Source organism: Lampris incognitus, chromosome 16, assembly GCF_029633865.1.
Source record: "Lampris incognitus isolate fLamInc1 chromosome 16, fLamInc1.hap2, whole genome shotgun sequence".
NCBI classification, from domain to species: domain Eukaryota; kingdom Metazoa; phylum Chordata; class Actinopteri; order Lampriformes; family Lampridae; genus Lampris; species Lampris incognitus.
This window is the reverse complement of record NC_079226.1, coordinates 11279440-11294646: the sequence shown is the minus strand read 5'-3', so window position 1 is coordinate 11294646 and position 15207 is coordinate 11279440. Positions and strand designations below refer to the sequence as shown.

General features: G+C 45.3%; 1 protein-coding gene across 1 annotated transcript in view; it reads left to right on the top strand.

Annotated features, from left to right (window-relative positions):
• prorp (protein only RNase P catalytic subunit) overlaps positions 1-15207 on the top strand; it is a 29132-nt gene that overhangs the window by 8796 nt on the left and 5129 nt on the right. Inside the window, exons 7-8 of the mRNA XM_056296214.1 lie at positions 12213-12317; positions 14685-14833. Coding sequence (XP_056152189.1) covers positions 12213-12317; positions 14685-14833 — 254 coding nt within the window. The remainder of the gene's footprint in view (positions 1-12212; positions 12318-14684; positions 14834-15207) is intronic.

Sequence of the window (15207 nt, the reverse complement as noted above, 5' to 3'; positions counted from 1 at the left end):
CTCTCTCTCTCTCTTTTCCTTTCTGCCCCAGTGTCTGTATCTCTCCCTCTATCATCCTGTCTTTATGAACTTCTGCCTCTCTCTCTCTCTGTCTCGCTCTGTCTCTGTCTGTCTCTCTCTTTGCCTCTGTCTCTCTGTCTGTCTGTCTCTGTCTCTCTCTCTCTCTCTCTCTCTGTCTGTCTCTCTCTCTGCCTCTGTCTCTCTCTCTGTCTGTCTGTCTCTGTCTCTCTCTGTCTCTCTCTCTCTCTCTCTCTCTCTCTCTCTCTCTCTCTCTCTCTCTCTCTCTCTCTCTCTCTCTCTCTCTCTGTCTGTCTGTCTCTGTCTCTCTCTCTCTCTCTCTCTCTCTCTCTCTCTCTCTCTCTCTCTCTCTCTGTCTCACTCTCAAATTCAAATTCAAATTCAAATGGCTTTATTGGCATGACGTAACACTGTAATATTGCCAAAGCATGGGCATAAACATTGAAAAGGCTCAACAATAATTGGAAAACGTTATTGAAAACAAACACACTACAGCAAAGAAACACAGAGCAGCAAAGAAACACAGCACAAAACAAAACCAACATAGTGTCACCAAGCAGAGCAGCAACAGCGTGTCAGGCGACGGTGCCTCCTCGCTTTATGGCAGGCAGCAACATAGGCTGCTGCTAACGTACAGCTCTTTGGGTCTTCCCCCTAATAGGACTGGTAGTTTTTCTTCATCTGGTAGGTTTAGAAAACCTTTTGTTATTAGTTGGAATTGTTTAAAATGTGATCCTCTAAGATATTTATATTTTTCACATGTGGTGAGGAAGTGTAGCTCTGTTTCAGCCTCACTGAGGGAGGCTGCAGTGACAGCACAGCCTTTGCTCTGCAGGGAGCAGGTCTTCCTGTGTCTCCTCCTTTCCCCTCCCGCTCTCTCTCTGTCTGTCTGTCTGTCTGTCTGTCTGTCTGTCTGTCTGTCTGTCTGTCTGTCTGTCTGTCTGTCTGTCTGTCACTCTCTCTCTCTCTCTGTCTCTCTCTTTCAAATTCAAATTCAAATGTGCTTTATTGGCATGACAAGCATTCTCATATTGCCAAAGCATTAATGATATATGATACAAAATACTTAATGTCATAACAAACAACACAAACAAGATAAGATGGTCGAAAACAAACAGACAAACAGACAGACATACAGTGCATCCGGAAAGTATTCACACCCCTTCACTTTCCCCACATTTTGTTATGTTACGGCCTTATTCCAAAATGGATTAAATCCCTTTTTTTCTCATCAATCTACATACAATACCCCATAGTGACAAAGCGAAAAAGGTTATGTAGAAATTTTTGCAAATTTATGAAAAATAAAAAACTGAAATATTGCATGTACATAAGTATTCACACCCTTTACCCAGTACTTGGTTGAGGCACCCTTGGCAGCGATTACAGCCTCAAGTCTTCTTGGGTATGAAGCTACAAGCTTGGCACACCTATATTTGGGGTATTTCTCCCTTTCTTCTCTGCAGATCCTCTCGAGCTCTGTAAGGTTAGATGGGGAGCGTCGCTGCACAGCTATTTTCAGGTCTTTCCAGAGATGTTCAATGGGGTTCAAGTCTGGGCTCTGGCTGGGCCACTCAAGGACATTCACAGACTTGTCCCGAAGCCACTCCTTCGTTGTCTTGGCTGTGTGCTTAGGGTCGTTGTTGTGTTGAAAGGTAAGCCTTCGCCCCAGTCCGAGGTCCTGAGCGCTCTGGAGCAGGTTTTCATCAAGGATCTCTCTGTACTTTGCTCCATTCATCTTTCCCTCGATCCTGACTAGTCTCCCAGTTCCTGCCGCGGAAAAACATCCCAACAGCATGATGCTGCCACCACCATGCTTCACTGTAGGGATGGTATTAGCAAGGTGATGAGAGGTGCCTGGTTTCTTCCAGACGTGACGTTTGGCATTCAGGCCAAAGAGTTCAATCTTGGTTTCATCAGACCAGAGAATCTTGTTTCTCATGGTCTGAGAGTCCTTTGGGTGCTTTCTGGCACACTCCAAGCGGGCTGTCATGTGCCTTTTACTGAGCAGAGGCTTCCATCTGGCCACTCTACCATAAAGGCCTGATTGGTGGAATGCTGCAGAGATGGTTGTCCTTCTGGAATGTTCTCCCATCTCCACAGAGGAATGCTGGAGCTCTGTCAGGGTGACCATCGGGTTCTTGGTCACCTGCCTGACCAAGGCCCTTCTCCCCCAATTGCTCAGTTTGGCTGGGCGGCCAGCTCTAGGAAGAGTCCTGGTGGATCCAAACTTCTTCCATTTACGAATGATGGAGACCACTGTGCTCTTCGGGACCTTCAAAGCTGTAGAAATTGTTTTGTACCCTTCCCCAGATCTGTGCCTCGATACAATCCTGTCTCGGAGGTCCACAGACAATTCCTTTGACTTCATGGCTTGGTTTCTGCTCTGACATGCACTGTCAACAATGGGACCTTAAATAGACAGGTGTGTGCCTTTCCAAATCATGTCCATTCAAATGAATTTACTACGGGTGGATTCCAATTAAGATGTAGAATCATCTCAAGGATGATCAGTGGAAACAGGATGAACCTGAGCCCAATTTTGAGTGTCATAGCAAAGGGTGTGAATACTTGTGTACATTCAATATTTCAGTTTTTTATTTTTTATGAATTTGCAAAAATTTCTACAAAACCTTTGTCACTTTGTCATTATGGGGTATCGTGTGTAGATTGATGGGGGAAAAAAAAGAATTTAATCCATTTTGGAATAAGGCTGTAACATAACAAAATGTGGGGAAAGTGAAGGGGTGTGAATACTGTCCGGATGCACTGTATATTAATAAAGTGATTTTAGTCACTCATTGTCCCTCACTTTGTGGCAGCTGCTACACACTTTGCTGCCACCATGAACATTGGGCTTTCTCACCTAATAAGGAGGGGATTGCCTGGGCAGAGTCAAAATGTATTTGTGTTTTTATATTTGTGAACTCGGGGTGGTATTCTTTTCTTATATGTTTGTATTTGTCACATGTGGTCAAGAAGTGGGGCTGTGTCTCCACCACTCCTTGACCACAGTGAGACACAGCCTGTCTGTCCTCTCTGGGTAGCAGGTTTGTGTGTGTCGGTCTTTCTCCATGGCCAGGCTGTGCTCACTGAGTGTGGACATTGTCAAGGTTTTTCTCAGTGTGTTATCAGTCACCGTGGTCACATATTCTGCCATGTTGTACCGTCTATTTAGAGCCACATAGCCCTGAAGTTTACTTTGGGGTTTTGTTGTTCCAGTCCAATAGGTTTCATTACATTACATTACAGTCATTTAGCCGACGCTTTATCCAAAGCGACTTACAATAAGTGCATTTAATGTAGGAAATCAGGAGAACTACTAGTCATCAGAGGTCATAAGTGCATCTAAACAAGCATCTAAGAGCAAAACCAGTGCTAAAGTAAAAGTGCAAGAAAGAGATTTTTTTTTAAAAATGAGTGAATACAATAAGTGCTAAGAACAAATAACAGGGTAGTAGTTCTTGAAGAGGTGAGTTTTCAACCTGCGCCGAAAGATGGGCAGCGACTCTGCCATCATCATTGTGTTTTTGTTGATTGACAGGCTGGTTGGGTGGAATGTGTTGAGGAATGACATCACTGTCCTGAGGCTGGTTATTATTAGTGGTGTTAGACGGTCTAATGTTAGTCTGTTGAGCCTCAAGACCAGTTGACTCTTCTCTATGTTCATCTCTTGGCTTCTGAGGGATTTATAATGATAGGATTTGGGGTCACTCATTTTTAGGTGTTTCCAGAATTGAATGGCTCTTTTCTCAATGCAAGGGTGTTGGCCTAATTCTGCTCTGCACGCATTGTTGGGAGACTTCCTCTGGACCCGGAGGATTCTCTTACAAATGTCTGCCTGCAGGCTTTCGATTGGATGTTTTTCCCATTTTCCCGAATTCGTGTTTTGTGAGAGGACCCCAAACCTCACTGCCGTATAGTGCAATTGGCTCAATCCCTGACTGGAATATTTTGAGCCGGGTCCTAATTGGGATGTCAGCATGTGTTGACTTTTTGATGGCATAGAAAGCCCTTCTTGCCTTCTCTTTCAGTTCATTAACGGCCAAGTTAAAATGTCCAGTGGAGCTGATCTTCAACCCTAGGTATGTGTACTTAGTTGGTTGTTGGATTTTAGTTGTTCCTAGGGTGAAGTTGTACTTTGTTCCCTGACATCTGGACCTTTTTTTGGGATATAACTATTTTAGTTTTTTGGGGGTTAATGGCCAGGGCCCAGGTCTGACAGAACTTTTCAAGCAGAGCCAGGTTTTGCTGTAGACCCTCTTCTGTCCCCAACAGAAGAGGGTCTACAGCAAAACCTGGCTGGTTTATCTGTATTCTCTCTCTCTCTCTCTCTCTCTCTCTCTCTCTCTCTCTCTGTCTCTGTCTCTGTCTGCCTGTCTCTCTCTCTCTCTGTCTCTGTCTCTGTCTCACTGTCTCTCTCGCTCTCTCTCTCTCGTTTCTCACACTTCACTTAGTCTCTCGCCCATGCTTTCACCTGTTCCTCCAGTCATCTCCTCATTTCCATCTCCACCCATCTCTGCCCACTCTCCCCCAGAACAAGTTTTCCATATGAAGCTCTGCGTTACTGATGCGCACATCATAATAGTTTACATATTTGTGTTTTATTTCACCGTTATCTGATAATGTGCTGTGTGTTTACGTGTGTGTTCATATATATGTACATCCTGAAACGTGTGTGTGTGTGTGTGTGTGTGTGTATGTGTATGTGGGTGTTCTTTTCAGATATATTTGTAGGAACCATTTTTGGGGACCAGTTTCCATTTTTATCCAAAGTGGTGTGTGTGTGTGTGTGTGTGTGTGTGTGTGTGTGTGTGTGTGCATGTGCGCGCGTGTGTGCGTGTGCGTGCACGCGCTCTTGTACTTCTATCTTTGTGAGGGCCAGTTTAAGTTTTTAGCCATCACAGTGACGACATTTTGGCCGGTCCTCACTTCTTTAATGGTCTGTTTAAGGGTTGGGATTTGGGTTTAGGGTTCAGGTCAGAGTTAGGGGTAGGTTCAGGTCAGACATGTAGTTCTGATGGTTAGGGTTTAAGGGCTAGGGAAGGACTGTGGTCATTGAAGGTTCTCACAAGTATGAAAAAACAAAAATGTACACGTGTGTGTGTGTGCATGTGTGGTTTGAGCCAAAGGAAACAAATTCAAAATAAGCCATAGAACACTGGTCAATGGTCCTTGTTTTGTCCTGGGTAGTGTTTCTGACCTTGCCCTCGGCCCCCATCTTGTCGTATCATACAGTCTCAGGCTGCTGGACTTTGGGCAGGAGTCTCCGTGCATTGCGAGGACTTTCCGTGTCCTGACATCTGTGCTGTCTTGTGAAGCTTCCCCCTCCCCCGAGGGGGAACAGGGGGGAATACTGTGATCCTCTTCCGCGCTACGTCCCCCCCCCCCCGGTGAAACTCCTCACTGTCAGGTGAAAAGAAGCAGCTGGGGACTCCACATGTATCGGAGGAGGTATGTGGTAGTCTGCAGTCCTCCCCGGATCAGCAGAGGGGGTGGAGCAGAGACCGGGATGGCTCGGAAGAGTGGGGTAATTGGCCGAGTACAATTGGGGAGAAAAAGGGGAGGGGGGGAATCAAAAAAACAATTCTGCCAGTGGAGTTGCCATTGTAGTTTTGTGTAAAATACAAATGGATGCATTTCTGTGGAGTGATGTGGATGTTTGATGATATTTATGCTTTTTAGTACTCAAACCAAAATTGTGCAGTTCATTACCACATACTTTTCAGACAGTAAATGTTTTACACACAAAATTATTGCTGTTCTTCATGTGTGTGTGTGTGTGTGTGTGTGTGCGCACATTTGCATGCATATCGTGTGTGCGTGTGGTCAAACACATGTGCATAAATAATCAGTTGAAGGGAATTCACTGCAGCCTATTTTCATACCGCCGCTATCTAAAAGTGAAAGTACTGACAATGTTCCCCTCCTGCGCGCCGCTGTGGGCTGACCCACTGCAGTGTTTTCTTCTGGTCCTGCGGTGCTGTACTTTTATTCAAACACGGGGTCGATGATCACGTCGGTTTGAGACAACTGAAACGAAAAATGGCGGTGGCGGCTACTTCCTGTGATGAGTGGGCCAGGCCTTCTCAAGTCCAACAGACTTAAGCCTGGCTGAATGAAACACTAAGATGTTCAAATAGGACCTTGGTGGTGTAAAATGTTGGGGGGACATTTAGTGGAGTGTGGCGCCACAAAAGCTTGTGAAAATCCGGTTTAGCTTACAATATGCTTTAGCTTACTCAATTTCCCGTCGGGGATAAATACAGTATTCTGATTCCGATTCTGATTTTGAAGAAAATAAAATGGTGCAAAGTTTGCAGTCGATGCCTCGATTGCATTTTCTGCATCTTATACCCCCGCTTAGACTGGCAGCCCAAATCCGATTTTTGGCGAATCCAGATTGGAATCTGATTTCTTTTATGTAGTCTGAACAGCAGAAAACACATTGGAATCTGATCTTTGCAAATCAGATTTGAGCCACATTCGGAGGTGGTTTCATATCCGATTCAGGATAGGATTTCTAAAGATGTGTCTCAGTCTGGACGCTGTAGCCACTCGAATCGGATGTCGAACTGTCCATTACGTCACTCGCAGTGCAACACAACACATGTTAACATCTGATTCTGGGCGCAGAAGTTCAAACCCACGTGCAACGAGAAGGAAGACGACCTAAAAAATGGGGAACAATAGGCCCCGGACAGACGAAGAAGCAAACTGTCTCATAGCTCTTGGGGGGGGGGGGTGGATGCCACAGTCCATTTTCCCACCAGTCAAGACTTTTCGGGTTGCACCACACCTCGCGCTGCCTAGCGAAGGCTGCCATGACTGCAGCACGGTACATTGTGATATAGACCAGCCTCCTCCGTCGCTGATATTGTCTGGTGAGCGACGGAGGAGTTCTGCACCGCGACTTGACGGTGCCTGAAGGGTGAGATGACATATCGCCGCGGTGTTTTGTTGTTGTCTGTCTGCACAGAAGTCGCCAGCATATTACATCACACAACACACGCGCAACGTACCCACGCCCACGTCGTTACCACGGCAACCAGTGCAGATTGGTCGACGATGTGGCCGCAGTCTGAACAAAGCCAAACCCGATCTGATCACTTGCAAATAACAGTCTGGACGGTCGGTCCTAAAAAGCAGATTTGAGAAACCAGTCGAATTTGCCTGCAGTCTAAACGGGGCCTTAGAGAACCCTCCCTCCCCTCTCAACACACACACTGACACACACACACACACACACACACACACACACACACACACACACACACACACACACACACACACACACACACACACACAAGGGAGAGAAGAGGAGCTGAAGCCAGTCAATTTCAGACAAACTTTATCAGATTAAATGAGGACGTTTGGAAGAAATTTGTAATATTTTGCTATGCGTCATCTTTGATGCCGTAAGATTTATTTTACATCTCACGAACTGAAATGAGTGTCTGGAGACAAATGAAAACCGCTGGAGTGATAACCACTTAATGATTAACATTTTGATAGGAGCGAGACAGGTCAAAGGTTACCTCCCATGAGCATGATTTAAGAGGCACGGTAGAGTCGTCTGAGTCTCACATTGTTGCTGAGTAAGAACTGGGTTGTGTGTGGGAGACATATGTGGCGTAAAGATTATATCTCGACTTGGTATCCCTTTATATGTTGCTAAAGTCGTTTTTCTTAGTCACCTCGACCACACAGCGCGTATTAAGGCAGTCAAGAGGGCTGAGCTGGCGCTGTGCCATGTCCACGCTTTGAAGGAAAGAGCAGGTGGATTTATTACGGGAAGATGTGTAATTTATCAGTCAGCAAGTCAGCCAGCTGGAAAACCAGCCAGTCTGCAGCTGCAGCAGTTCTGTCATGTTTATCCACCATGATAAGAAGCCAGCTTGGTTGCCGGGAGGTGTGTAGTTACTGTATGACTACCATGTAGTCAGACAAGTCACCATGAAAACATCAGGACATTTCTGTTCCAATTAAACAGTAATTGTGATGCGTTTTTTTCCCCCGGTTATGACTAAATAGACTGCTTGGTGGGGTGGGTGGGGGGGTCAAGATTATAATTGATTTAGTTTTGTTGTAATATGTATTGCAATATTAAAGAATACAAATGAGTGACATAATTTCACCTGATAGATGCAGATTTTTTTTGGTCCCTTTTTCTCCCCAATTGTACCTGGTCAATTACCCCACTCTTCCAAGCTGTCCCGGTCGCTGCTCCACCCCCTCTGCTAATCCAGGGAGGGCTGCAGACTACCACATGCCTCCTCCGAGACATGTGGAGTCGTCAGCCGCTTCTTTTCACCTGACAGTGAGGAGTTTCACCATGGGGGCGTAGCGCGTGGGAGGATCACGCTATTCCCCCCAGTTCTCCCTCCTCCCTGAACAGGCGCCCTGACCGACCAGAAGAGGCGCTAGTGCAGCAACCAGGACATATACCCACATTCGGCTTCCCACCGGCAGACACAGCCAATTGTGTCTGTGGGGACGCCCGACCAAGCCGGAGGAAATACGGGAATTTGAACTGGCGATCCCAGTGTTGATAGGCAACAGAATAGACCGCTACGCTACCCGGACACCCATCTATGCAGATTTTAACTTTCCAAGTTCCTTTTGCAAAGATTTTATAACTCCAGCAATGACTTAGGTGATTTTTAGAGGGGTTGTCCAAGAAGTCCTTATTTGTATTATTTGTCAGAAGTGCTTGAGAATTTTTCTTCAGTGGTAGTCAGAAAGAAGCAGACCTTGGGAGATTTTTTTTTCTGTCGAGCCTTAAAGAGGTTTAGCCTCACATGACTGATGGGCCCAAATGACTCTTTGTTAAGCCCCGCCCTTCTCCCATGCTCCTTGGTTACTGTTGCTAAGTCAGACAAACAAAAGCCTCTGAGTCCGTTTCCATTGAAAACCTGTCAGATACCTCTCGATTTAATTGGCTTTTATTTCTATTCTTTGTTGCTACAATATTAAACTTCTCAGGTAGAAAAATTCATATGTTCATTACAGTGACTGAGCATTATATGAATTTTCTTAAAACTGGTGAAAACCCATAGATAGTTTTTCTGACATCTAAACTGACATGGGCTGTGTTGCTAACGCTAACTGTCTCTGTGGCCACTTTTAGAGCTAGGGCTTCTTGGGCCTTTTGGCTAAGATCCAGTGTAGTGTAGACATCTTATACAGTGGCTTCAGAAAATATTGAGACCCCGTCACTTTTCACACATTTTATTGTGTTGTAGATTTAATTTTAAATGGATAAGATTGACATTTTTCCCCTCAATCTATACTCTATCACCCATAATGACCAAGTGAAAACATGGTTTTAGAAATGTTTGCCAATTTATTAAAAAATGGAAATCTCTTATTTACATAAATATTCAGACCCTTTGCTGTGGCACTTCATATTGTGGTCAGGTGCATCTTGTTTGCTTTAATTATCCTTGAGATGTGTCTAGGTCTGTAGGACTTGAGTGAAGTCCACCTGTGGCAAATTGAATTGATTAGACATAGTTTAGAAAGGCACTAACCTTTGTATATAAGGTCCCACAATTCACACTGCATGTCAGGCCAAAAACCAAGCCATAAAGTCCAACGAACTTTCTGTAGACCTCCACGATAAAACTGGTGTGGTCAGGGCAAGGGTATAAAACCATTTCTAAGGCTTTGAGTGTTCCCAGAAGCACAGTGGCCTCAATAATTCTGAAATGGAAGAAGTTTGGAACCACCAGATCTCTTCGTAGAGTTAGCCATCCGGCCAAATTGAGTAATCGGGCAAGAAGGGCCTTGGTCAGGGAGGTGACCAAGAACCCAACGGTCCCTCTAACAGAGCTTCAGAAGTCTGAAGAGATGGGAGAACCTACCAGAAGGAGAACCATCTCAGCAGCACTCCATCAATCAGGCCTTTATGGTAGAGTGGCTAGATGGAAGCACTCTTGAGTGAAAGATATATGACAGCCCACTTGGAGTTTGCCAAATGAAATTTAAAGGACTCTGAGAGCATGGGGGAAAAGGTTCTCTGGTCGGATGAGACAAAAATTGAACTGTTTTGGCAGAACTCAAAGCACTATGTGTGGCAAAACACCAGACACTGCTCATCACCTGGCTAATACCATCCCTATGGTGAAGCATGGTGGTGGCAGCATCATACTATAGGGGTGCTCCTCAGCGGCAGAGACTGGTCAGAATTGAGAGAAGGATGAATGCAGCCATATACAGAGAAGTCCTTGAAGAAAACCTGCTCCGGAGCGCACACGATATCAGACTGGGGGTGACGGTTCACCTTTCAGCACAACAATGACCTGAAACATACAGCCACGCTGGAGTGGCTTCAGGACAACTCTCTGAATGTCCTTGAGTGCCCAGCCAAAGCCCACAATTTAACCCTATAGAACATCTGTGGAGAGACCTGAAGATGGCAGTTCACAGATGCTTCTCATTCAGTCTGATTATATAGTGTAGATTAATGGCCTGGCGGCCTGTCCAGGGTCTCTTCCCACCTGCCGCCCAGTGGATCCCGCCATCCCACGGGGATGCTGGGATAAGCTCCAGCATCCCCGTGACCCTGAGAGTAGGATAAGTGGTTTGGATAATGGATGGATGGATGGATGATGGGGGCAAAAATGGCAAGTTTATAATTTAAAATTAAACCTACAACAAAAGAAAGTCTGCCAAAAGTAAAGGGGTCTCAATACTTTCTGAAGCCATTTTATACGTGTTAAAACATTCAGGGCCACATCTACAGCTCTCAAAATGTACAGACAGACTGAAGTACATTAGCGATGTATATGTCAGACATATACATCGCTACAATCACATTGCAGACATATATATTACAAGAGATTAGCAAGGGTATTATACCCAGAAGCCCCTGGTTGGTGGGTCACAGGGACAATCAAAAGACCTACAAAGTACCAAAGGATGCATTACATTGTGTTCTTTACAATGTGACTATTACACATGTGTATGTTGCGATGTCAACTCTGAAACTATATATTGTTCACCCCTATCTACCGCCATATTCAGTGAGCTCTGAAGGTATTCAGACAATAAACATTTTATCATGTTTTCACCATATTTTCAATGCTTATGTGACACAATGAATGTGAGTTTTAAGTGTATACTGCCGGTTTAGAATTGAAATATGATGCCCCCATATCAGAAGGACAATGGAAGAACTGCAGCATCCTCTCCGTCCAAATTGCAGATTAATTTGAATTGTTTTCATTATTTTGTCATTGGCACAAGTCAAAAATCAATATGAAGTAACTTTTAGATGTCTGCAACATACACTTCTCCTCATGTATTTGAGATCATGCTGCTGAGTTTCAAACTCATTTGTATTCAAAGTGCATCCATGTGAGAATTAAATTGATTACTGCACATTGTTCTACTATATGGAGGTGTGTTGTGGAGGTCCTGGAAGGCTGAAATGGATGACAAGTGAAAAAAGAGTCTGGGGGCGCCTGGGTGGCGTGGCGGTCTGTTCCGATGCCTACCAACACGGGATCGCCGGTTCGAATCCCCGTCCCTACAGACACAATTGGCCATGTCTGCAGGTGGGAAGCTGGATGTGGGTACATGTCCTGGTCGCTGCACTAGCACCTCCTCTGGTCAGTTGGGGCGCCTGTTCAAGGGGGAGGGGGAACTGAGGGGATAGCATGATCCTCCCATGTGCTACGTCCCCCCGGTGAAACTCCTCACTGTCAGGTGAAAAGAAGCGGCTGATGACGCCACATGTATGGGAGGAGGCCGGATCGGCAGAGGGGGTGGAGCAGAGACCGGGATGGGTCGGAGGAGTGGGGTAGTTAGTCAAGTACAATTGGGGAGAAAAGAGGGGGAACCCCCCCCCCCCCAAAAAAAAGGAGTCTGAGTTACAAACACAGACATAAAGATTTAGCGGGCAGGTTTCCTGCTGATTTGTCCTCATTGGTCAGCATGTTTTGTGAAACTCATGGCCTTTAAGTCTCGTAAGTGTTATTGATATTTAGCAGCATTCATATCAGATATTAGTATTACTGTTACAAGTATTGGATGAACAAACCCAAGTAGGACACCCTTTAGAAACTGACTGGCATGTTTTCTAGTTCACTGACAGTTTTCAGTGTCTTCTTATCCTTATAATTCCTCTTTTCACGTGGTGAACAGACCTTCCTCTCCTTCTCTCTCTGTCTCTCTTTTGATGCGTCTAGGAGCTGGAGAGGTTTAAGATGTTTGTGAAGAAGAGGCCAGCGTTTGACATGGTTGTAGATGGACTAAATGTAGCAAACATCACAAAGTTGAAGCAGTCAGAAACGGTGAGCTCTCTCTCTCTCTCTCTCTCTCTCTCTCTCTCTCTCTCTCTCTCTCTCTCTCTCTCTCTCTCTCTCTCTCTCTCTCACACACACACACTCACAGTGGCCTCGTTTGGAGTTTTAAACTTAAATTTTTAGAGGTTTCCTCCTACATGTGAGTCTTGTCCTGCTCACAGGATGTTGTGTCTGTGGTGTTGTGACTAATGGATGCTTTACCTTTATTACTAGCCAGCCAGCCTGCCATTTTAGCAACAGCTAGCCCGCTTGTCTGCCAGCCCACATCTCTGTGTCTGAATGTCTGTCTTGTCAGCCTACGTGACGACAGTTCTGTTTCGTTTACCAGCTCAAAATCTTGTCAGATTTTGCGTGACCGCAAAGAAAGAGACCGAGGGAAAGACAAACAGAGAGGCAGACAAATCATATGTATCTCACTATCTAATCAGGCTTTTAATAGACTCACTGGTGTCCCTGGCCAATAGCCCAAAGAGCAGGGGAAATCCCCACCAGTGAAACAGGACTATCAGTATACTGATGGTCCTGATAGGCAAAGAGGGATGAGAGAGAGAGAGAGCGAGAGAGAGAGAAAGAGATTGACTTTCATCTAGTGCACCTAAACATTTAAAGACAATTACTATTTTTATTTTCATAATCTGTTTTGGAGTAAATAATAATAACTTTATTTATCTAGCACTTTTCTAAAACAATGTTACAAAGTAATAAAACCAGACAAGGCAAAAATAAGAATAAGACCAAGTAAGAAAGAGTAGGGCATCCGGGTGACGTGGGGGTCTATTCCATTGCCTACCAACACGGGAATCTCCAGTTCGAATCCCCATGTTACCTCCGGCTTGGTCGGGCGTCCCTACAGACACAACTGGCCGTGTCCGCGGGTGGGAAGCCGGATGTGGGTATGTGTCCTGGTCACTGCACTAGCACCTCCTCTGGTCAGTCGGGACACCCACACACACACACACACACACACACACACACATTCACACCTAGGGACAATTTAGTACGGCCGATTCACCTGACCTACATGTCTTTAGACTGTGGAAGGAAACCGGAGCACCCGGAGAAACCATCGTTTCCCCCAGCAGTGCAACACGAAGACAAAAACACATATCCAAACTTCAAGAACACAGATATCCAAACTACGAAAACACATATATCCAACATATTAAAAAAAAAAAATTTCACTGTCCAAGAGAGCGAACGCCAGCCAGGATGACTGTTAGAACTGCCGGTCTGCAACATGTTTTATTTGATTATAAAAACCGAGGTTAGCATCAAATATTACCCCGAGATTTCTGGCAGCCTGCTTAAGACTACCTGACAGACCACCAAGATTAGTACCACAAGGGCTGATGGAATTTGGAGGACCGAACAGAATAACCTCAGACTCATCATCATTAAATTTAAGAAAATTTAGGACAGCCAGGATTTAATATCAGAGAGGCAAGTTGTGAGATTTACTTGGGTGCTAGGAACTGTGGGTTTTAGTGTAACTGAGTGTTGTCAGCGTAAAAATGGTAAAACACATCGTGATTTTGAATGACCTGGCCAAGGGGCAGCATGTATATAGAAAAGAGAAGGGGGCCAAGAATTGAGCCTTGAGGGACACCACAACTCAACTTATCCATCGAGGAAGTAGAGTTACCCAGAACAACAGAAAAAGTTCTGTTGGTGAGATAAAAGCCTGATAAACTAAGAGCCGAGCTCTTGATGCTAACTCAAGTCTCCAAGCGAATGAAAGAGGATGCTGTGATTGACTGTGTCAAAGGCAGCACTTCAGTCTAAAAGAACTAAAATTGAGCAGTCACCTCTGTCTGCAGTCAGTGGGTCATTAGTGACCTTAAGTAGAGCTGTGTTGGTACCATGAAGTGCTCTAAAACCAGACTGGAAACTGTTAAAAACACTATTACTGTTCATAAAAGAAATCAATTGAAATGAAATTACTCTCTCTAGAACCTTAGGTATGTGTCCTGGTCGCTGCACTAGCGCCTACTCTGGTCGGTCGGGGCGCCTGTTTGGGGTGGAGGGGGAACTGGGGGGAATAACGTGATCCTCCCATGCGCTACGTTCCCCTGGTGAAACTCTTCACTGTCAGGTGAAAAGAAGCGGCTGATGACTCCACATGTCTCGGAGGAGGCATGTGGTAGTCTGCAGCCCTCCCCGGATCGGCAGAGGGGGTGGAGCAGCGACCAGGACGGCTCGGAAGAGTGGGGTAATTGGCCAAGTACAACTGGAGAGGAAAATGGGGGAGAACCCCCCCACCCCCCAAATAGCAGGCATTATTTTTCAAACATACATTTTCCTCCTTTTTTATCTTCATTGTCGTCCTCTGTGTGTGTGTGTGTGTGTCTGTCTCAGCTGTTAGCAGTGGTGTCAGAGCTGGAGCGTCAGGGCCAGACTGTGTTGGTTCTGGGCAGGAAACACATGCTGCATCCCTCCAAAACCTGGGAGAGAAACGACATGTACCACATAAAACAGAAAGCCCACTGCTTCTTCACTGACAACATGTAAGTACCTGCAAACAGAATAGAATAGAATAGAACAGAATAGATCAAGAGCACATACCTCATACCGCTAGGGTTGCCAGATTGCTGGTTTTGGGCCGGTTTTCAATTCTGGTTTTCAATGTATTTGTACGGGTCTGGTCCGTTTGGTTCTCTGTACAACGTAAACGTACGGCCTGAATAAGTCTGCATGACTGACGTTTGACCGCTGTTTATTTTAAAGTGGGAGATTCTCCTACATTTCTCTCAAGACAACACTACTTAATGTTTTTTTTCCCCTTTTACCAAACCAAAGCCGATGTTAGATATTACCATCCACCAATCCCTGCCGAGTATTGGACACAAGACTGCTTGGATTGGCTGGGTCATCTCATCAG